Here is a 23,958-nt window from a genome sequence, read left to right on the forward strand (position 1 = left end):
TCACCAAGGTGGACTGGACATAGTTGCATGAATCAGACCTGTAGGTGTAGGGAAAGGACTATGTACTATGTCCATCTCAGAGGAAGTAAGCCATTTGGTGTTCTTCTGTTTTTCTTTTATCAGTTCATATGAAAAATAAGCAATTATAGTGCCTTCATTTCGCTCACATATACCATTAACCATTGAACCAGCTTTTGAACTTATTTTCCGCCCATACAATGATTTCTGAAAGGAAAACAAATCAACAATCACAACAAGTCAACCCAGTTTGAACATCAGTAGCGTTGCATATTCATCCTCCGTGTTGAACAGAAAGTAGTCCCTGACCGTTTGACCTTGAGTGTTCTTCCACAGCGCAACGGCGGCCTGTTCGGTAACCATGTCAACCACGTGAACGGGGACCACCACCGGCGCTCGTCAGGTCACCAGACTAACGCCACCCAGCGGCCCCTGCAGGTGCAGCCGCCTCCGCACTATGCCCACATGGAGCAACCGGTGGGGCGTCTCTGCCGGGCCAATGCCATGTCCCACCCCAACCACCACCACCACCACCATCGCCACCACCACCACCACAACTCCTCCTACGGCAAGTCGCCCAAGTCCACCAATATCAACTTGAACAACGCCAACATGTCCAGTCTGCCCAACGGAGGAGGGCACCACCACCGCTACTATGAGCACGCTCCGCCCCCCGCCAACGGTTACCCTGGACACCGCGGCGGCCCCTACTACCCCGACTACGACAAGCCGCCTCCTCGCGGCACGCCGCAGGGACAAAGGTGACCACACACTGTCCATCAGCCATCTCTCTCTGGCTGCCAAATGAAATGGGTGACGAGTCATGTGTTGTTGAATGGTATTGATTAGTTATAGTAAGAGAGAATGGGGAAACGTCTGTGGCTTGAAGCTTCATGTAAACTTGAAATGCCACAATAGTTTAGAAACTAACCTTTAAACTCTTCCGTCCCTCCTTGTCAATTCACCGGAGCGACTCTCTGAGTCCCTCGTAGTCATACAGCTGTCTCAGTGTGTATGATGATGTCACCACTAAGGGTTTTTGTACAATAGAACAAACCTGGGATATAAGTTAGCATGCAGAATTAGCATGCAGCTACCATTAGCCATAAGGCCATTCTGTGTACCTTTCATTACAGATTTGCCAAAGACCTAGCCTCTCCTTATCAGACGTTCCTCTTGTCACTGACCTATAGCACGTACCCTCTCAGATCCTCCCTTAAACTGACCAATCACAGCTTCTTCATTCCATATAACTGACTAACAGCACACATTTTATATTTCTTCAGGCTACCCATCCCACAAGCAATCAATACATCTCTCTGGAGCACCCCAGGGTTGGGTTCAAACTCCATTTAAATTCTTATCAATTCAGAAAAGTATGCCCCCCTCCCCCCCCCCAAACATTGGTACACACATCTGTCACCCCTGTCTTCCTTCTTCAATTATACATATATAGGAATGCATGTATATGGTTCATATACTGTATGATATATATGTCACTTCCTACCCTTTTCTCTCTGTTCTCTCCTCCCTTTCTCCTACCTAACCAAAATGCTTTCTCTCAACCATCTCTCTGCTTTCTTGGACAGAAGGCGCTACTATGAGACCTATGTTAGGTATGTTACTTTCCTAGGTATGTCTACAGTCGTGGTCAAAAGTTTTGAGAATGACACAAGTATTGGTCTTCACAAAGTTTGCTGCTTCAGTGTTTTTAGATATTTTTGTCCGATGTTACTATGGTATACTGAAGTATAATTACAAGCATTCCATAAGTGTCAAAGGCTTTTATTGACAATTACATTAAGTTTATGCAAAGAGTCAATATTTGCAGTGTTGACCCTTCTTTTTCAAGACCTCTGCAATCCGCCCTGGCATTCTGTCAATTAACTTCTGGGCCACATCCTGACTGATGGCAGCCCATTCTTGCATAATCAATGCTTGGAGTTTGTCAGAATTTGTGGGTTTTTGTTTGTCCACCCGCCTCTTGAGGATTGACCACAAATTCTCAATGGGATTAAGGTCTGGGGAGTTTCCTGGCCATGGACCCAAAATGTCAATGTTTTGTTCCCCGAGCCACTTAGTTATCACTTTTGCCTTATGGCAAGGTGCTCCATCATACCCGAAAAGGCATTGTTCGTCACCAAACTGTTCTTGGATGGTTGGGAGAAGTTGCTCTCGGAGGATGTGTTGGTACCATTCTTTATTCATGGCTGTGTTCTTAGGCAAAATTGTGAGTGAGCCCACTCCCTTGGCTGAGAAGCAACCCCACACATGAATGGTCTCAGGATGCTTTACTGTTGGCATGACACAGGATAGATGGTAGCGCTCACCTTGTCTTCTCCGGACAAGCTTTTTTCCGGATGCCCCAAACAATCGGAAAGGGGATTCATCAGAGAAAATGCCTTTACCCCAGTCCTCAGCAGTCCAATCCCTGTACCTTTTGCAGAATATCAGTCTGTCCCTGATGTTTTTCCTGGAGAGAAGTGGCTTCCTTGCTGCCCTTCTTGACACCAGGCCATCCTCCAAAAGTCTTCGCCTCACTGTGCGTGGAGAAGCACTCACACCTGCCTGCTGCCATTCCTGAGCAAGCTCTGCACTGCTGGTGCCCCGATCCCGCAGCTGAATCAACTTTAGGAGACGGTCCTCGCGCTTGCTGAACTTTCTTGGGCGCCCTGAAGCCTTCTTCACAACAATTGAACCTCTCTCCTTGAAGTTCTTGATGATCCGATAAATGGTTGATTTAGGTGCAATCTTACTAGCAGCAATATCCTTGCCTGTGAAGCCCTTTTTATGGAAAGCAATGATGACGGCATGTGTTTCCTTGCAGGTAACCATGGTTAACAGAACAATGATTTCAAGCACTGCCCTCCTTTTAAATCTTCCAGTCTGTTATTCTAACTCAATCAGCATGACAGAGTGATCTCCAGCCTTGTCCTCGTCAACACTCTCACCTGTGTTAACGAGAGAATCACTGACATGAAGTCAGCTGGTCCTTTTGTGGCAGGGATTTGGGGATTAAGTTCATTGTCATGTTAAAGAGGGACTTTGCAATTCATTTGCAATTCAATGCAATTCATCTGATCACTCTTTATAACATTCTGGAGTATATGCAAATTGCCATCATAAAAACTGAGAAAGCAGACTTTGTGAAAATTAATATTTGTGTCATTCTCAAAACTTTTGACCACGAATGTAGAGCAGTATGTGTCCACCACGACAAAGGGGAACTTTTCATTTGAATTCTGTTTTTTGGGGCCAGTGAGTGACTGACTGCATCAATGCTAGGGTTGCAAAATGCCTGTAACTGGTTCTGGTAATATTCCAACCGGGATTTCTGGGAAACCTCTGAGCTTTGGGAAAGGTACTGGACTTTTGCAACCCTAATCCCTGCTCAGTTAGTGCTGAGTGTTCTGGCCAGTCATCCCTCTCCCTGTCTCTGCACCACCACCTGTCTGTGGAGTAGTATCCTTTGACCCAGTGCTCTGATGTTTGACAGAAAAGGGAGAGGCCTGATTGGCCAGCACACTGCCTAGCCCTAGACCAGTCTTGCTGTGTGCATGTGTCTGCTAGGAAGAGAGCACTGCTAGTAGAGAAGTGAACTGAAGTGCTTGCCTTGGAGGAACTCGGATGCTCAAACCACATGGATATGTATGGAAATGTACCTTACTCACCCTGAGCTCTGATACTTCCTAAGAGGCCAACAACGACCAGTATCTCTATAAAAGCCCTCAGAAATGTCTTTCATTAAAGGATCAGTTCACCCAAATTACAAAATTTAATTGGTTTCATTATCCTGTAAGCAGTCTATGGACAAACCAAAGCATGGATTGCTGTTCTCCCTTGTCCATAGACTGCTTGCAGGGTAAGGAAACCATTATGTAATTTTGTAATTTGTGTCAACTATCTCTTTAAGTTAACTATGGCTGAGATGGGTGACAATAAGGGAATGTACGTTTTGATACATCTGATTGAAGACTTCCCAAATGAACATACAGGAAACCATAGTTTTCCTTTGACAACAGAAGTGTTAGTGAACACTGAGTGATGCTCTTCGGTACTGTATGCTACGTCCACTGGTCTACTGCTTCTACTGTCTATGTCCCTGTTGTCTTGATGAGGCTGTGGTGGTGATGAGAAGGGCGTTGGTTCTGTTGCATCGTTGCCCCCTGGAGGCTGGAGGTTTGCGTCTGCATGGCAGTGCATGTTCTTGTTCCCCCACGACCCCACCGCAGTCCAGCACCACCAGTGGAGGCTAGTGAAGGGAGGACCGCTCATAGTAATGTCTGGAACCGGTACCATTCTATTAATTCCATTCGAGCCATTACAATGAGCCCATCCTCCGATTTGAAAGTGACACCAGCCTCCACTGGGCACCACCCCTCCTCTGACCTCTGAACCCTGACTCCTCACCCCCTCCCAGGTCCCACATGGGAGATGCCCGCCACCCCACCATCCGGCGGGAGGAGGAGTTTGACGATGACAGGTACTCAGGAGAGTACTATAGCGGGGAGGAGTTCTACGAGGACGACAGCATGTTGTCAGGAGACAGGTAAAGTAACACTCCAGCCATACAGCCTCACAGAAATAAATGTCTTATCTTATATATTGTTTATACACTATATTTACAAAAGTATGTGGACATCCCTTCAAATTAGTGGATTCGGCTATTTCAGCCACACCCGTTGCTGACAGGAGTATAAAATCGAGCACACAGCCATGCAATCTCCATAGAAACATTGGCAGTAGAATGACCTGTACTGAAGAGCTCAGTGACTTTCAACGTGGCACTGTCATAGGATGCTACCTTTCCAACAAGTCAGTTCGTCATATTTCTGCCCTCCTAGGGCTGCCCTAGTCAACTGTATGTGCTGTTATTGTGAAGTGGAAACGTCTAGGCCACAACAATGGCTCAGCAGCGAAGTGGTAGGCCACACAAGCTCACAGAATGGGACTGCTGAGTGCTGAAGCGCGTAGCGCGTAAAAATCGTCTGTCCTCGGTTGCAACACTCACTACCGAGTTCCAAACCGCCTCTGGAAGCAACGTCAGCACAAGAACTGTTCGTCGGAAGCTTCATGAAATGGATTTCCATTGGACTCTGGAGCAGTGGAAACGCGTTCTCTGGAGTGATGAATCACGCTTCACCATCTGGTAGTCCGAAGGATGAATCTGGGTTTGGCGGATGCCAGGAGAACGCTACCTGCCCGAATGCATAGTGCCAACTGTAAAGTTTGGTGGAGGATGAATAATGGTCTGAGGCTGTTTTTCAACAGTTTGGGGAAGGCCCTTTCCTGTTTCAGCATGACAATGCCCCTGTGCTCAAAGCGAGGTCCATACAGAAATGGTTTGTCGAGATCGGTGTGGAAGAACCTGACTGGCCTGCACAGAGCCCTGACCTCAACCCCATCGAACACCTTTGGGATGAATTGGAACGTCGACTGCGAGCCAGGCCTGCACAGAGCCCTGACCTCAACCCCATCGAACACCTTTGGGATGAATTGGAACGTCGACTGCGAGCCAGGCCTAATCGCCCAACATCAGTGCCCGACCTCACTAATGCTCTTGTGGCTGAATGGAAGCAAGTCCCCGCAGCAATGTTCTAACATCTAGTGGAAAGCCTTCCCAGAAGCGTGGAGGCTGTTAGGGGGGACCAACTCCATATTAATGCCTATGATTTTGGAATGAGATGTTCGATGAGCAGGTGTCCACATACTTCTGGTCATGTGTACTTCTCAATTAGTTCCCTTCTGCTAGAGCAGGGGTCTCAAACTAGCGGCCCGCAAGGCAGATGCGGACCCGAAGCCTATGTGGCCTGCTGTTGTAAAGAAAAAATATATAATTTAAGTAGCTAGTTCACCTCCCAACACCCTATCCTTGCCTTCCAGAATGTCCTATAAGGAATACCTGGACAGGTACCAGAACAGTGACACGGAGTACGAGACTCCTAGAGGCTACCACCACCCCGACAGTTACTATGACGACGATGAGCAGCCCCTCTACCAAGACGGAAGGAGGTCGCCTAAGAGACGGATGCTTCCTGCCACGCCCCAAGGTAACGCCCCTCCTCTCTACCCAGCAATGCTTCTGAAGCTTGCCGTCATATATACTGTTACTGAGGTCAGATATAAGTTAATAACTATTCACACACACACAGTTTTTGACTCATTCATTAAACTGCCTTGCCACTGACTTGGTACTCTCTCATTTTAAAAACACCTTCATGACATTTTGTTTGTTTGTGAATGTGTGTTGATGCCCTTTAGTTGCATGTAGTCATTGTTTCCTGCATGAGTAGTTTAGTTTCACTAGTTTCACCCTCCTGTCCTGTCCGCCTGTCCGCCACACACCCAGGTCACAGGAGGCCCTCCTTCAATTTTGAGTGTCTGAGAAGGCAAGGCAGTCAGGACGAGCTGCCACACCAACGCACTGCGCTACCACTGCACCTAATGCAGCACCAGGTAACACACACACACACACACATTTCTCACAGTGCACTGCTGTACAACTGCATGGAATGTACCACCAGGTAACACACACACAACAGTAGACAGCTCTGTGTCTGCACCGAATGCACCTCCATGTAGTACACACATACACTCACACACATCATACTACTAGTGCACTATGTTGCATGAATTGAGTCACCAATGCAGTGCTCTACCAGGGGTTCTAGACCAGTGTGTTTGTTCCTGCCGTCCGTCCCTCCCTCTACAGGTGATGGCTGTAGCAGGGCTGGACTCCAGCAGAGCCCACCGTCTCTCCCCCACCCGCTCCACCCGCTCCTGGGCCACTCCCCCCGCCACTCCAGCCAGTAAGGAGCAGTCGCCCTTCTACACGCCCCTCATCAGGGTCGATCTCCCCGGACGCAGGTATATAAAAGACTTCTTCATTGTTCTGTCTGTTCAACTCTGATGAAGGCTACAGATTGGTTTTAGTAATGTGAGACCCTTATTGTGTGACTGTAATGTGTGACTTTTATTTTTAATATATCTGTTATTTTGGCTCATGGGGAAAGAGCAAGGGTTGATGGGTCATGCTTCAGTCTTGGAATAATTTTGGTTATCCCAGAACTAGAGTCTCCCAAGTGGCGCAGTGGTGTAAGGCACTGCATCGCAGTGCTAGCTGTGCCACTAGAGATCCTGGTTAAAATCCAGACTCTGTTGTAGCCGGCCGCGACCGGGAGACCCATGGGGCGGCGCACAATTAGCCAGCGTCGTCCAGGGTAGGGGAGGGAATGGCCGGCAGGGATGTAGCTCAGTTGGAAGAGCATGGCGTTTGCAACGCCAGGGTTGTGGGTTTGATTCCCACGGGGGGGCCAGTATGAAAATGTATCCACTCACTTAACTGTAAGTCGCTCTGGATAAGAGAGTCTGCTAAATGACTAAAATGTAAAAACAATTAACTAAAGTCTCACGTAATTGGTCAGCTGCTCAATTAAAGTTCTGGGTTCATATGTGTTAAAGGGATAGTTCAACCAAACGACAAAATGTGTTGATAGTGTTGAAGTAACAAAAGTTTATTACAAAAAAAGGGGGCAGGCAAACAACAGGTCAAAGGCAGGCAGAGGTCAGTAATCCAGATCAGAGTCCAAAAGGTAAAGAACGGCAAGCAGTCTCAGGGTCAGGGCAGGCAGAGGTCAATAATCCAGGGTGGTGTGACAAGGTACAGATAGGCAGGCAGCCTCAGGGTCAGGGCAGGCAGAATGGTCAAAACCGGGAAAACTAGAAAACAGGAACTTGAGCAAGAGGAAAACCGCTGGTAGGCTTGACGAAACAAAACGAACTGGCAACAGACAAACAGAGAACACAGGTATAAATCCACTGGGGATAATGGGGAAGATGGGCGACACCTGGAGGGGGGTGGAGACAATCACAAAGACAGGTGAAACAGATCAGGTTGAGACAGAATGTGTCTTCCCTTTTCCGAAATTCGAGAGTTTAGGACTATAAGGTTCTATCTGCAAAAAGATGATTCTGAGATAACTGGCTTTAAAGTTCTGAACCCTCATTGGTTTGAATGGTGTCAGCAATTTTTATATTGCATTCTTTTGAGCTTAACAGCGTGCACTGGGGTATTTAGAGTACTACATGTCAAATCAAATCACATTTTATTTGTCACATGCGCCGAATACAACAGGTGTTGTAGACCTTACCGTGAAATGCTTACTGACAAGCCCTTAACCAACAATGCAGAATTTAAGTAAAAAATAGTGAGGAAGAAAATATACTGAAGGAAGAAAAAAGTAACACAATAAAATAACAATAACAAGGCTATATACAGGGGGTTCCGGTACTGAGTCAATGTGTGGGGGGGTCAATGCAAATAGTCTGGGTAGCCATATAAGTAGAAAACATTGAACAGAACAAGGCTATGTCAATAAATACATTTTTGACAAAAATGCAGATAGAATCTTAGTCCCAAGCTCTCGATTTGACCAAATAACCAGTGAAAAACCCAAACACCGGAATTACTTCTACTCGTTATCCCACGCATCCCATTCCTTCGCGACAGAATCCACGAAGGATATGTCTTGGAATGGTTGCAGGAGCCACGTTCACTTTGATTATTTTGTCCCTAAGAAAGTTGTGTAGAACTCTGATATTAAGCATTGAGTTGCAGTGTTCATTCAATCATTCTTATCATCCACCTTTCTTCCATTGCCATCTAAGAGAGTCTGAATCTCCTCTTCTCTTCAGGGAGAGCGCCGCCAGCAGCCAGGTGTCTGTGAGGAAGAGTTCGTGGTACACAGACGACCCAGAATACTCCCAGAGGACCTACTCCCCCGTCCACCTCCAGCTGCCCCCAGAGTACCGACAGCATTACCACCAGAAGAGAGGCAGTGCCACCAGCCTGGTGGAGGCGGTGAGGCAGGGGAGGGGAGGGTGGGTTGGTGTCCAGGGGCCAGTTACACCAGTCGGTCGTAAGTGGGTCCTAACTACGTCCGACGTAAAATGTGCTCTACACCGGACCTAAAAATTATACCTGTTGCACCACCTGGGCATAAGCCCTTCTACACCTTGTAGGGGGCAGGGCCTGGTTGCATAAAACATCTTAAGTGTTTCCCTTAACGGTTTAACTTAAGGAATCATTTTCCCTTACCTAAGGGAATTGTTTAAGGGCGTTGCATAGAGACCCTCAAATATTTCCTTAGGTAAGTGCATACTTAAGGTGTTTTACTGTAGTTTGAAGGCATGTATGGCAAAAGAGTATCTGGTTACCATTGAGACGGCCTGATTCACTGACTAAATCTCTCTTCAAAGAGATCACTTTCATTTTGTGAGATAGCAAAATAGAACTTCTACAATCAAGACAGGATAACCAAATTGCTTCAGAAGATAATAAACCACGTTTCTTGTAGTTACTTTTTTCTCAACTTTCTAGTAGGTCAAGCTAGCTTACAGAATAGCTATAGCTAACTAGCCGGCTAGTTTTGTAGCCATGGATTGTGCACCTTCCATTGTTTAGCTAAGTAGCTATCTGGTTGATGTTTTCCTTTTGTAACCAGAGCAGATGAAAGCAACATTCACCTTCACAAATGCTGTTTACATTGATATCCATACTGAATGAAGCAGTTAAGGGACCTTTTTAACTTAATTTGAGGGGGAAATTCACCTTAAGTTTTGTACAACTGACTAAGTTAAGGAAACTTTAAGGGAAAAGATAAGGGGGAAATGAACTTAAGGTGTTTTATGCAACTGGGCCCAGGCGTAGGATGTTAAATTGGGACTCTTCTTTCATAATATGCACAGAAAATAATAGTAATCTATATTTTCAAAAGGATGTGAGTCTTGTGTTCATATTTCACAACCTCCGCAGGCTTTTCGAGTTGCCTATGCGCGAGTCAATAGCAAAATAATGTACTTGATTTACGCTACATTATAGCATGCTAAATGTGTCTGATCAGAGCTGCCACCTCCACTTATTTGCCTTGCCATAGATCAAATGTCCAAATATAAAAAGATTCAGTGAAACAAAATCACATTGATTGATTATCAGACAAATCAAGGGCTTTTAGTCGGGATATAGCCTAGGCTACTACGCGAGTGAAGAGCAAAATAATCCACCTGTTATACTAAGCTAGCGTAGGCTACATAACATGCTAGCAAAATGTTCTGATAACACTGTTAGATGAGTAAACTAGATTAAAGATTATCATCATAAACACTCACCTCAATTTGACTAACATTTCCCAGCCTAATTGTAACCAAATATCCAAACAGAGATTTTCCGTGAAACAAAAATCTGACATTGAGTGATTTATCTAGACGAGTCCCCACTCTTGTCTCCAAGCAGTGCGATAACGCTTTCCCGATCATAACAGTGCTGAAATTATAGTTGACCATACACGGCTATTGCTTTAAAGTATTTAAAACAGTTGGATGACTTTGGGAGTTTCAGTAAGCAACAACATGATAAATCCCTTCAATGGCATTAGCCTACTTCATTCCAATATTTTCAGCATTCAATGATATTTATTCCCACAGTAATTGTTGATTGATCCATCCAGTTGTGGTTAAGAAAACATGCATGCATAGTGGTGGGGTTTGTGAAGTGATGGGACATGCTTCGCAAAGTTTAGAACTGCCATGAGGATGGTAACAGCCTAGTAACGGGTGCTGCCTAGCAACCATCATTATGAAGCATCGAAACTCATGAACGCACATTTGCTTACGCCGGACTTAGCTACGCCTATCTTATTTTTTCATTGGTGCAACAGGTGTCAATTGTGATCTCAGTTGGCCAGAGCTTCGCCCGACCTAGCATTTAAGACCAACTTTTTTACGTCCAACTGGGGCAACCGGCCCCTGGAAGCTTGAACCAGTGGACTTCGGACCAGAACAGGGCTGGAGTCATTTCAGAGTACTGTTCAGTTAATTCAGGAAGTGAATTTACAATGAAATGATAGTTGATTGAACATAAAAGGAATGGACTCCAACCTTATTGTAGGGGGAAAGGTGCTCGGAGAGGATATATGGAAGTCATTAGTAGGCTGCCATGTTAGTCAGTACAGTATATTACAGCTAGCCAGGGAGTGCATTACAGGAGTTGCCACAGGTGTGGATGGTTTAAATACTCAAACTCAGATATACAAACTTTGGTGACTAACAGTAATTTAAATGGCCCACGTAAACACAATGTTTTTTTTTTTTCTCCTGTCATCGGGCAGGTTTTGATATCAGAGGGGCTCGGGAGATATGCCAAGGATCCAAAGTTCGTGGCGGCCACCAAGCACGAGATAGCGGACGCGTGCGAGATGACCATTGACGAGATGGAGAGCGCGGCCAGCCACTTGCTGAACGGCGGCTTGGCGCCGGCGGTTAATGGGGTCAACGTGTACCCCGTCATGAGCGAGCAGGACTACGACCTCCAGGACGCCACGGCCAGTTACAGTGACGAGGAGCCGGAGGTGGAGCTTAGATTGCCGTACGAGGAGGACCTGGCAGACGAGATGATCTGCATCACCACTTTATAGCATCGGCTGGAGAATAAACTACCAGAAACTAACTACTAGCTGTATGTACTCTACTTCATATAGACTACAGTACCATCTGTGGAAAACTAAATGACAAATGCATCTATTGGCTTACGACCAAAAGAAGTGCCTTTTACATGGAAGAGAAAGGCACCTATGAGGAGAGAGAGACACACTGGCCCCGCCCACTTATTCTCTCACTCGCCCTCTGCCAGCCAGGGAATTCACATCACTTCTGTCAGTCACAGGGCCAGGAGCCAATCCTGGTGCCAGGGAACCATGTTAGTCTTGCCTCCCAGACCAACACTACTGGCACATAGGGGGCCATGACCATCTGTCATAGGTCACCGTCTGGAGGTGACACTCACAGGTTCATCAACGAGCCAATCGCAGAAGACGACATGGCGTGTCAGTGGAGGAGATGGACCATTTGGCAGAGGCGTGAGGTACCAGGGGGCAGGTCGTTAAGGGTGATGACAATCAGATGTAAGATGTCATTCCCTCTGTCACTTTATTAAGATTTTGGCATATCATGCAAGTTTTCAATGCAAGCATAGAAAGGCATATCTCCCCCCACCTAACCCCCCTTAGATGTTTTAGTATAACTTTGATCCAGGAATCATTGACATAAATAATTAAAAGATCGTTGTAGATGGGTCACAACTAACAGATTCTTAGAGAATAACCAGTTTACGTATGCAGGAGATATCAGTCACATTTATAGCATCATCAAACTGGAGATATACACTTCTGAGACGACTACTACAGCATGGAATACATGCACTAGCAGGCAGGTTGTTTTTAATTTGACAACAGCCTGATGATGAATATTTCATAGTAGATATACTGTAAATGAATTGTATTATATAAACAAAAAGAAAAACTTTGTAAAGAGATGTTCTATATTTTGTAATTGTGTACCATTTCAAAAGAAGATCAGCAATACACACCCTAATGAATCCTATTATGCTACCAGGAAAGAAGATCGCTGGTGTTATATTTTATTAGGGACAATATTCTGACATTTATTTGCCTTTTCTTTGTTGTTGCTCATATGCATCCTTGACTTGTCTGTGAACAGCTTTTTTTAATTGTTTTGTTTTTCGTGTAACAACACAGCTGCACAAGATATGCAAATGTCTTTGTTTTTTTACTTGTTTTATGAGCATAAGAACACTGTATACAGTGAGGGAATAAAGTATTTGATCCCCTGCTGATTTTGTACGTTTGCCCACTGACAAAGACATGATCAGTCTATACGTTTAATGGTAGGTTTATTTGAACAGTGAGAGACAGAATAACAACAAAAAAATCCAGAAAAAAGCATGTCAAAAATGTTATAAATTGATTTGCATTTTAATGAGGGAAATAAGTATTTGACCCCTCTGCAAAACATGACTTAGTACTTGGTGGCAAAACCCTTGTTGGCAATCACAGAGGTCAGACGTTTCTTGTAGTTGGCCACCAGGTTTGCACACATCTCAGGAGGGATTTTGTCCCACTCCTATTTGCAGATCTTCTCCAAGTCATTAAGGTTTGTTCTTGGGGTCATAGGCAGCATTCCTCCTCCAAACACGGCGAGTTGAGTTGATGCCAAAGAGCTCGATTTTGGTCTCATCTGACCATAACACTTTCACCCAGTTCTCCTCTGAATCATTCAGATGTTCATTGGCAGACTTCAGACGGGCCTGTATATGTGCTTTCTTGAGCAGGGGGACCTTGCGGGCGCTGCAGGATTTCAGTCCTTCACGGCGTAGTGTGTTACCAAATGTTTTCTTGGTGACTATGGTCCCAGCTGCCTTGAGATCATTGGCAAGATCCTCCCGTGTAGTTCTGGGCTGATTCCTCACCGTTCTCATGATCATTGCCACTCCACTAGGTGAGATCTTGCATGGAGCCCCAGACCGAGGCAGATTGACAGGTCTTTTGTGTTTCTTCCATTTGCGAATAATCGCACCAACTGTTGTCACCTTCTCACCAAGCTGATTGGCGATGGTCTTGTAGCCCATTCCAGCCTTGTGTAGGTCTACAATCTTGTCCCTGACATCCTTGGAGAGCTCTTTGGTCTTGGTCATGGTGGAGAGTTTGGAATCTGATTGATTGATTGCTTCTGTGGACAGATGTATTTTATACAGGTAACAAGCTGAGATTAGGAGCACTCCCTTTAAAAGTGTGCTCCGAATCTCAGCTCGTTACCTGTATAAAAGACACCTGGGAGCCAGAAATCGTTCTGATTGAGAGGGGGTCAAATACTTATTTCCCTCATTAAAATGCAAATCAATTTATAACATTTTTGACATGCGTTATTCTGGATTTTTTTGTTGTTATTCTGTCTCTCACTGTTCAAATAAACCTACCATTAAAATTATAGACTGATCATTTCTTTGTCAGTGGGCAAACGTACAAAATCAGCAGGGGATCAAATACTTTATTCCCTCACTGTATGTGTTACTCCAACCACACCAACACCAGTACCACAAAGTTAAGTCCCCCCTTATTAAGATCATATTTGTAGGACTTGACATTAGCTAAGGCTCAAGGAGGCTATTCTACCTTTATAAAGATGTGATACTAACCTTTTGTGTTTGCATATGTTGTGCAGGGCAGGTGCACAGCACATGAAGGTAAAATGCCTAGTGCATTGACAATGCTGCTTCATTCGCCCATTTTGAAATGAATTCTACAACTTTATTAGTTTCATCTGTCCCAACTGAACTGCCTTCTTGCTGCTGAAAGAAAACAATATGATAGAAGTGAGATGAACAGAAATCTCCCTGTCGTTCTCAATGCTTTTTTTGGATTTTTTCCTCAATATATGACTTGTTGATCACGATTAATGTAAGTTAATTCCACTGGTCCTTTCAAACTGAATCTTCCTAATCACTTGGCCTTTATGTTGTTGTTGTTGTTGTGTGCGAGGCTTGTGACAAACTGAGCCTGTGTGAGCCAGGACAGACAGGGGATGCATGGTGGCTGATTGGTGAGGCACGTATTCATCAGGGATGTTGACAGGACAGATGAGCTCACGTGGTGAGGCTGCATCTAGCCTGGGTGCCAGTCGGGTTCTGCTCTCTTGCCAACTCCTTACGGAATTGTCATGCAAAACATGACAATGACAATGGAGTAGGCAAAAGCACAAACAGATCTGGGACCAGGCTAGGTATCATCATGGTCTAGGTGGGTCCACAGTCTCCACCATTGTTGTCCTCTTCTGTTGTGTTGTCGTGTCATATTGGGCCTGAAGTGTTTTAGCTGGAGAGAGGCTAAGCAATACTAACCCCCTCACTCTCTCAGCCGCTCTGGCTTCTCTCTTCATACACTATACCTCGTAGTGGTCCAGCATCGTCTGGGGAAAACATATCAGCCTCCCTCTCAACCAACCAGTCTGTTTCCCACAGCCAGCTTCTCCGTCTAATGAGAAGGGAGCATTTGTACTACGGCTCCTATTACGAGAAAACTCCACTTTTGTTGCTATCGACGCAAGTTGAAAATTGATGCACCACAAAATTACTTTACACTAACAGACAAAAAATAAAATACGAAGTTCACTTCTTTTTCAGGCGCTGCCCTGGATAGTTTGAATAAGCACATGATGGGTAGGTGATGAGATCTGTAGTTCATGAGTGTTTGATTTGTAGTTCATGAGTTCGCATTGCGTTCTCAGTCAACCGAATACTGTCGTGAAAATGTAGGTTTTCCACTTTGTGTGCACATTGAAAGGGCTCTTTGAATTGTTTAAGTAAAAAAAAAAATGTGTTCTGGTCTTTTTGTTGATAATTATCTTGTGAAAGGACCAATGCGCATTCCAGGCACATTGTACTATTCGTAGCAATTACTGAAAATATGCATTATTTTGTAAACACTTTTAAAAAGGTTGTGTTAAACTAAAGATAAAACAAACATACTTTTACCTCATGTCAGGGATTCCTGAAAAAAGAAAAGAGAAAATTATTTGTTAAATTATTATTTCATTCTATACCAATGGTATTTAAATATTAGCACATAGCTGTTTGTCTTTGCACAAGTAACTGTATAGTGCTATTGTTTCTCCTTTTTCTATACACATTTTTGTGTATTAAGGTGAGACAATTTTGTACTTTTTTGTGACTGTGTGTATGGTTTAGTGAAATCTATATTTGTCATTTACACCTCACCTTTCAATGCTGGGACAGAAAGAATATGAAAAAAATGAAGAAAAATATATACATTTTCAAGGTGCACTGTTCCTCTGTTTGCAGGTAAAAAAAAGATAAATCCAGTGGTAATATACCAGTTTACAGAGAAACCCTTGTTGATTTAAACATTTTGATTAGTTTTCATTCTATTATTATAATTATTATTATGATTACTATTACTACTATTACTGTTATTACATATGTATTAAAATAGAAGATAATGTAAAATATGTACAAACATATGGAAAGACCCATGGTAATGTTCTCTACTTGAAAGTCCTGATATTTGCTCTGTAATGTTTTTATTCAGTAAACATGATTTCTCTTAGTAGCAAATGCTTTATTATGACCCTCTAGGTTTTGTATCAAGACATATTTTTTCTTCTTTTTTTTGGGGGGGGGAGGGGGGTAGGTTGGCCTTGAATTCATTTTAATCAATAATTATATTTTATTTTCTAATGATTATTACTGAATAAACTTACACTGAAATTCTGCACTGTATGTTCATTATTGGTGCTTTGTTTATAGAGAAGTCATGCATTATGTATTGAACAGCATTTTCATAGTCTTTTACATTTACCATAAAGTAACAACACATTCCACAGTTAATATACCTTCTGTAACCTACTGTAGGTAACATACTCTGCGATCAGCCAGTTTTAAAGCTGGCTCTCATCCCATTCTGAATGTAGTATTAAAATCATACTCTGTAAAGTTTTTTGGGTTATGACAAGGTAAGAAAGTTATACAAATCTCCTTATTAAGGTATGAATAAGTCATATTCTTACAAACTAAGAGGTATATTTCATTCATGTATTTAAAAAGGCATAGAACATAATATGAGTGACACTTTATTGGTGCTGCTGGTGCCATCAGTGGATTTATCTAAATGCCTGTATGTGTTCAACTGGGGGAGACTTTGTTGTTGATGGTTGCCACAGTGGTCTGCATCTCTGACCCCTCCTCCTCAGAAGGCCATGGGTCCCTCCCACACAGCAGGAAGGGCACTGCATATCTACGGAACTGGACAAGACACAACACCATCATCACACACTGTTACTGTGACATGCATTTTGTTGTATATCAAATGGCTTCAATGTTTATAACAATGTTTAGAACAACTGTGCATGGTAAACAGCGGCTGATCAATCGCAAAATTGTATGAGATTAAGTCGCAGTGAGACAATGTTCTACCACCGGACATCAGCATGACCTGAGCTAATGGTGACTGAAATGACGTTCTAATTTTTCTCCACTAGATGGAGTCTTGGACTGCTAACGAGTGTCTGGTTTGTGGTAAACGCGTTGCAGTGGTCATTCTACAGATTAGTGTCTAACTTTATCTGCTATCACATGTATAGGCTTATTATCATCCTTAACATTTTTTGCTTCCTATATCTGATCTTGTTTTCTATACAAACGAAGTGTTCTACTGACTGGTTCGCTGACGTCACGAAAACGATGCGCTCACTTCAAAGGGGCATAAGGACATGTGTTGTTATGGTTCTGAATGGCCAGATAGCTAGCAACAATAACAAGAAACTGCCATGTGGGGAATCGTAAGTGGCTCGTTTCAGCTCGTTTGATCTTGTTCTTGATACCATGTCTTGTTTTGAGGTGTTTTGACTGATGTCAGGTCTATGCTAATATGGCAAAAATGTGGGTTGGTTTTGTTGCTAAACAACCAACCCCTCTATACACAAGTGTAGATGAATAGAAGATGTACTGTATGTATGGGTACCTGTTTGTTCATGTAGAGGTAGATTTATATGTGTACCTGTTTTTTAATGTAGAGGTAGATTGATAAGTATACCTGTTTGTTCATGTAGAGGTAGATTGATAAGTATACCTGTTTGTTCATATAGAGGTAGATTTATAAGTGTACCTGTTTGTTAATGTAGAGGTAGATTTATAAGTATACCTGTTTGTTCATGTAGAGGTAGATTGATAAGTATACCTGTTTGTTCATGTAGAGGTAGATTTATAAGTGTACCTGTTTGTTCATGTAGAGGTAGATTTATAAGTATACCTGATGTTCATGTAGAGGTAGATTGATAAGTATACCTGTTTGTTCATGTAGAGGTAGATTGATAAGTATACCTGTTTGTTCATGTAGAGGTAGATTTATAAGTGTACCTGTTTGTTTGTGTAGAGGTAGATTTATAAATGTACCTGTTTGTTCATGTAGAGGTAGATTGATAAGTATACCTGTTTGTTCATGTAGAGGTAGATGAGAGGGTTGTACAGGGTGCTGCTCTTGGCCAGGTAGACTGGCATGGTGCCCAGCAGAGGGCTGATGTGGGCATCAGGGTGGGAGACCACCACGAGGGCCAGGGTAGCGTAGGGCAGCCAGCTGATCAGGAAAGTAACCACCATCAGAACCACCATGCGGGCCACCTTAGCCTCCGCCTTGGCTGCTGCACCCCCTTCTATACAGCCCATTGTAGAGACCTGCAACAACAACAACACAGCCAAGTAGTGGAATATGGATAGTACAGTATGTAAGACTTGCCGAATACATGACACAGACAATATGTGGTCATACAGAGCATATGTCTTGGGCTAGGATTTTTTCCTGACCATATAACCTGACCAGGAACAACTCCAAACTCCAGGCTGAATTTTTCCGGGTCAGGTCTCGAGATCAGGAAAAACTCCTGATTGGCCCTAATTATGATACACACTACAGGACTGGCACAGACGCTGTCTGAGCAGACACACCTTTAGGGCCGGGCATGTAAACTACACATTGAGTGGACCTACCTGTCTTAAGGTGTATATGAGTTTTGAGTAAGAGGCTACGATGATGAGGAAGGGCACGGCGAAACACAGCAGGAAGTAGCACAGGATATAGGACACATTATTGGGGTCACGGTTGTGCCAGTCTGGGGCGCACGACGTCCCGACGCCCTCCAGTTCGTACCTGTCATGCGTGGGTTCGTAAGGGAAGTGAAGTTTAGCCATGGTTTACTATTATAATCTGTCTGGTCTCATTACATGATACGTCATCAGTACATGCCAGTGTGGCGGATTCATGTGATGTCATTACAGTACCTTCCCCAGCCGAATAGGGGCGGGATGTTCCAGATGAGAGACCACACCCATGACAAGGCCACACCCCCAACCGCATGCTTGGTCTGGAAGGAGATTGGTCCTAGCGGCTTGCTCACCACAAACATTCTCTCTATGGCAATCAGAGCTACCGTGCACAGTGATGTGATACCTGCAGTACACACCAGCCAGACAGTACAGTACAGCAGTCATACAGTGCTCCACAGAGCCTCATCGTAAAGCTAAACTCAGCAAAAAAAGAAACGTCCCTTTTTCAGGACCCTGTCTTTCAAAGGTAATTCTTAAAAATCCAAATAACTTCACAGATCTTCATTGTAAAGGGTTTAAACTCTGTTTCCCATGCTTGTTCAATGAACCATAAACAATTAATGAACATGCACCTGTGGAACGGTCGTTAAGACACTAACAGCTTACAGACAGTAGGCAATTAAGGTCACAGTTATGAAAACTTAGGACAATAAAGAGGCCTTTCTACTGACTCTGAAAAACACCAAAAGTAAGATACCCAGGGTCCCTGCTCATCTGCGTGAACATGCCTTAGGCATGCTGCAAGGAGGCATGAGGACTGCAGATGTGGCCAGGGCAATAAATTGCAATGTCCGTACTGTGAGATGCTGCAATAGGCTGAGAGAGGCTGGACTGAGGGCTTGTAGGCCTGTTGTAAGGCAGGTCCTCACCAGACATCACCGGCAACAACGTCGCCTATGGGCACAAACCCACCGTCACTGGACCAGACAGGACCGGCATAAAGTGCTCTTCACTGACGAGTCACGGTTTTGTCTCACCAGGGGTGATGGTCGGATTCGCGTTTATCGTCAAAGGAATGAGCGTTACACCGAGGCCTGTACTCTGGAGCGGGATCGATTTGGAGGTGGAGGGTCCGTCATGGTCTGGGGCGGTGTGTCACAGCATCATCGGACTGAGCTTGTTGTCATTTTTAGGCAATCTCAACGCTGTGTGTTACAGGGAAGACATCCTCCTCCCTCATGTGGTACCCTTCCTGCAGGCTCATCCTGACATGACCCTCCAGCATGACAATGTCACCAGCCATACTGCTCATTCTGTGTGTGATTTCCTGCAAGACAGGAATGTCAGTGTCCTGCCATGGCCAGCGAAGAGCCCGGATCTCAATCCAATTGAGCACGTCTGGGACCTGTTGGATCGGAGGGTGAGGGCTAGGGCCATTCCCCCCTGAAATGTCCGGGAACTTGCAGGTGCCTTGGTGGAAGAGTGGGGTAACATCTCACAGCAAGAACTGGCAAATCTGGTGCAGTCCATGAGGAGGAGATGCACTGCAGTACTTAATGCAGCTGGTGGCCACACCAGATTCTGACTGTTACTTTTGATTTTGCCGCCCCCTTTGTTCAAGGACACATTATTCAATTTCTGTTAGTCACATGTTTGTGGAACTTGTTCAGTTTATGTCTCAGTTGGGCCTCCTGTAGCTCAGTTGGTAGAGCATGGCGCATGGCGCTTGCAACGCCAGGGTTGTGGGTTCGATTCCCACGGGGGGCCAGTATGAAAAATGTATGCACTCACTAACTGTAAGTCGCTCTGGATAAGAGCGTCTGCTAAATGACTAAAATGTAAAATGTAGTTGTTGAATCTTGTTATGTTCATACAAATATTTACACATGTTAAGTTTGCTGAAAATAAATGCAGTTGACAGTGAGAGGACGTTTCTTTTTTTGCTGAGTTTAGTTTGCAAATTATATTGTTGTTGTAATTAAAGGTACAGTAATTACAGATAGCGTTGCCTGAAGATGTACTCGTAAGATTGCATTGACTGATTAGCATGACAGAATCATCATGATAACTATTTTTAATTAATTAATTAAGAATTTTGATTGATTCAAAATAATGATTCAACTAGATGGCCATAAGAAACTAATTCAATTGAAACTAAATCAATGGTTTCATATTATAAAATATTATGTAAAAAGTGAACAATACAATCGTACTCTTTGAAGCATTTATAGACTTTTAATACAGTACATGTATTTTCAAATGTACACTTTACAGTAAGGCCATATTTGTAGAGAAGGAGTGATTGTCATTAATGTCTATGTGTATGTAAAACAACTTACAAAGTATGTCCCAGAGACAGTTCTGAGAGCCACTCACCAAACAGAGCCACAGAGAATCCCTCCATGACACAGCCGGTCCGTCCCAGGGAGAAGTACCCCAGAGCGTTGTTGACCACAGACAGAACCCCACCGGTCAGCGCTGTCCCCAGGTCAGCTACGGCCATGTTGACCAGGGCGTAGTTCAGAGGTTGCCTCAGCTGCTTGTTCATCAGCGACACCACTATCACCGTGGAGTTCAACACAATGGCTGGTACGGTAAACATCGCCATGACGATGGAGAGGGTGATGAAGCCAGCTCGGGGCAGGAGCTCCTCGCCCTCGGGGGGCGGTCCCAGGTAGGACGAAGTGTTGGAGAGAGAGGCTGGGAGCTGCATCATGTGTATAGAATGACCACAAGCACACACCACACAGGCTGTCACACTCTCTTAGAGGTAGTAAGAGCCTCCACACCACACACTCCAACACAAGGTCTCTCACACTCTCTTAAGAGTCTCTCAGAGCCCACACCACTCTGAGGGGAGCGAAAGGGTGTACAGACTGAGACACAGAGAGTGACATCTCTATCTGAGATTAGGTGTTCTAAATCGTGTGATGTAAAGTCCCACAGATCCCGATTTAACAAAGAGTAATTCCCTCAGGTGGGGATCCTTGATCCCACTTTACTCCTGATTGTAGAGGTGCCAGGACAAGTTGTCTCTCACAAATTGCAAGTGCCCTCACAGGAATGTGTGTGTTAAATTACTCCAGTCAAGGTGATAGGAATTTTTATCTTCCCCGGATCCCATTTCCTTCCCTGACATCCCTGACGAAAACGAGTGTCACTCCAGAGAGGGGCTTTCTGGGAAATGTCTGATCACCTAAGCTTTTCTGCTGTCCCTGCCATGCTGTCATACACGGACACACACAAACTCTCTCTCACACACACACACACGGACACACACAAACTCTCTCTCACACACACACACACACATGGACACACACAAACTCTCTTTCACAAACACATGGACACAAACAAACTCTCTCTCACACACGTACACATGGACACAGACAAACCCTCTCTGACACACGCACACACACACACATGGACACACACAGGGTCAGTGAAAGTTGAAAGTGTCAGCCTCAGACTAATAGGTGTGTGAGAGAGGGGAACTGCAGGTCACTATCCTCTCCTGATTGATCTGACCTGTCCAGCCTTCCTTATCTTAACTTACCATGGACCTATAACAAAGCTGTGTGTGTGTGCGTGCGTGCGTGTGTGTGTGTGTGTGTGTGTGTGTGTGTGTGTGTGTGTGTGTGTGTGTGTGTGTGAGAGAGAGAGAGTGAGGGGTCAATGAGTCAAGTATCATTAAATACAATTAACACTTAACATTTAAGTCATTTAGCAGACGCTCTTATCCAGAGCGACTTACAAATGACTATTCAGTGTATTTACTTACTGTAATCATTTTCACAAGATAATACTTTTTTTACGGTTTTGATTCTGTTGTCTTATGATAATCTTGGACGCTCATTTGAATACAGATGAAGAGACCGTTCTTTCCCATTTCAGCCTCCTCCCATCTATTATGTGTTGTTGTGGCTCAGATTTGCTTATCCAGGTTATTTCTTAACTACAGTAATACCACCACATAATGGATGAAATAAACCATGATAAACAGAAACACTGTGTTGTCCTGGCTGGTACACTGTGTTAGCAGCTGCTATATTTAGTCTCTGGCCTACTCTTGTTCTAAACAAGTTATTATCAAATGCATCTCTAAGTCAGAGGAATCCCCACAGAGATCCTATTAAATTACAATTTAAATAGTTACAGTATATATGTAATTCTATGGGAATCCCGCTCCTTTCTCCTGACTACCGTATACACTACCTGTCACGAGTTACAAGCCAGAACCCAGAAGCAGACCAGGACAAGGTAAGTTGAAACGAAGGTGAGTGTTTATTTACAAATACAAGAGTGATGCTGAATAATCCAGGGAACAGAGCGGGCGGCGTTGATTAGTTGTTGGGGGTGCAGTGGTTGATCCCGTCATGGCTCGGCAGCCGCCGACCACCAGGCAGAGGTTGGATGAAGGCTCCGGACGAGTGACTGCAGATGGAACAAAACGGAGGTAAGTAAACAACAAACCAACAAGGTGCAAAAACAACAAAACTACCGCTAGAGGCTCTAAGACTGATACTCTGGTAAACCTACTGTTCATGGCTAACGATCCGGCAGGGAATGGATGTTAGGCCAGAGCCTAAGAAGGGTGATGATCAGGACCAGGTGTGCAGATTGCTGATGGGATGCAGGTGCGGAAATCAAGAGAGCTCCCCGGAGCGTTCCAGAACCCTCGGGAAACTGGAGATCCCGAGCAGAAAAAACTAGTCCACAGACAGGACCTGACTCAGACTGCCGGGATCGTTACAGTACCCCCCCTCCGACGAACGCCACCGGGCGGACTCCCCGGAGCGCCAGGATGGAGGCGGTAGAAGTCACGGATGAGGTCAGCATCTAGGATCTGTCGCCGCGGAATCCAACTCCTCTCTTCAGGACCATACCCCTCCCAGTCCACGAGATACTGGAAACCCCGGCCCCGCCGTCTGGAATCCATGATGCGTCGCACCGTGTAGGCAGGACCACCTCCGATCATCCGAGGAGGAGGAGGAGGAGGAGGCGGAGGAGGCAACAGAGGACTGAGGAAAACAGGCTTGAGGCAGGAGACATGAAAGGTGGGATGGACTCTGAGCGTCCTCGGGAGTTTGAGTCGAACTGCCACCGGGTTGATCACCTTCTCCACCACAAACGGACCAATGAACTTCGGTAACAACTTCCTAGACTCAGTCCGTAAAGGAAGATCCCGTGTGGCCAACCAGACCCTATCTCCGATGGTGTAGGTGGGAGCGGGGATCCGGCGACGATTCGCCTGGAGCTGATACCGGTCCGAAACTCTAAGGAGTGCCTTTCTGGCCCGATGCCAGGTCCGGTGGCAACGGCGAATATGGGCCTGAACAGAAGGCACTGAGAGCTCCCTTCTCCTGAGAAGGGAACAAGGGAGGTTGATAGCCATACAGGCACTGGAAGGGAGACATCCCAGTGGCAGATGTAGGGAGAGTATTGTGGGCATACTCAACCCAAGGCAACTGAGAGAC

General features: G+C 44.8%; 2 protein-coding genes across 6 annotated transcripts in view; one reads left to right on the top strand and one right to left on the bottom strand.

The window, feature by feature from the left end:
- The window catches only part of LOC121578114 (voltage-dependent L-type calcium channel subunit alpha-1D-like), a 110,096-nt gene extending 97,366 nt beyond the window's left edge, over positions 1-12,730 (top strand). For all 5 annotated transcript variants that reach the window (XM_045223766.1, XM_045223765.1, XM_045223767.1 and 2 more), the window contains 8 exons: positions 355-779; positions 1,608-1,634; positions 4,439-4,567; positions 5,902-6,068; positions 6,368-6,474; positions 6,731-6,885; positions 8,713-8,878; positions 11,184-12,730. In XM_045223766.1, coding sequence (XP_045079701.1) covers positions 355-779; positions 1,608-1,634; positions 4,439-4,567; positions 5,902-6,068; positions 6,368-6,474; positions 6,731-6,885; positions 8,713-8,878; positions 11,184-11,489 — 1,482 coding nt within the window. In that variant the 3' untranslated portion in view covers positions 11,490-12,730. The remainder of the gene's footprint in view (positions 1-354; positions 780-1,607; positions 1,635-4,438; positions 4,568-5,901; positions 6,069-6,367; positions 6,475-6,730; positions 6,886-8,712; positions 8,879-11,183) is intronic.
- A 3,837-nt stretch (positions 12,731-16,567) lies between these two features.
- Positions 16,568-21,214, bottom strand: LOC121578103 (parapinopsin-like). Its single transcript, XM_041892216.1, has 5 exons — positions 20,861-21,214; positions 18,719-18,887; positions 18,428-18,587; positions 17,873-18,115; positions 16,568-16,687 (listed from the first exon to the last, which is right to left on the bottom strand). Exons 1-5 carry the CDS (start codon positions 21,198-21,200, stop codon positions 16,568-16,570), a joined length of 1,032 nt encoding a protein of 343 aa, XP_041748150.1. The 5' UTR covers positions 21,201-21,214.
- Between the last annotated feature and the right edge of the window lie 2,744 nt (positions 21,215-23,958).

Source organism: Coregonus clupeaformis, chromosome 12 (assembly GCF_020615455.1).
Source record: "Coregonus clupeaformis isolate EN_2021a chromosome 12, ASM2061545v1, whole genome shotgun sequence".
NCBI classification, from domain to species: domain Eukaryota; kingdom Metazoa; phylum Chordata; class Actinopteri; order Salmoniformes; family Salmonidae; genus Coregonus; species Coregonus clupeaformis.

What these genes read in the sequence shown, in the direction of transcription:
- LOC121578103 (XM_041892216.1), bottom strand. Translation starts at nt 21,200, where the DNA reads ATGATGCAGCTCCCAGCCTCTCTCTCCAACACTTCGTCCTACCTGGGA. An exon ending in ATTCTCTGTGGCTCTGTTTG is followed by an intron (nt 18,888 to 20,860) that starts GTGAGTGGCTCT and finishes TGTGTACTGCAG; the next exon opens with GTATCACATCACTGTGCACG. An exon ending in CCCCTATTCGGCTGGGGAAG is followed by an intron (nt 18,588 to 18,718) that starts GTACTGTAATGA and finishes CACGCATGACAG; the next exon opens with GTACGAACTGGAGGGCGTCG.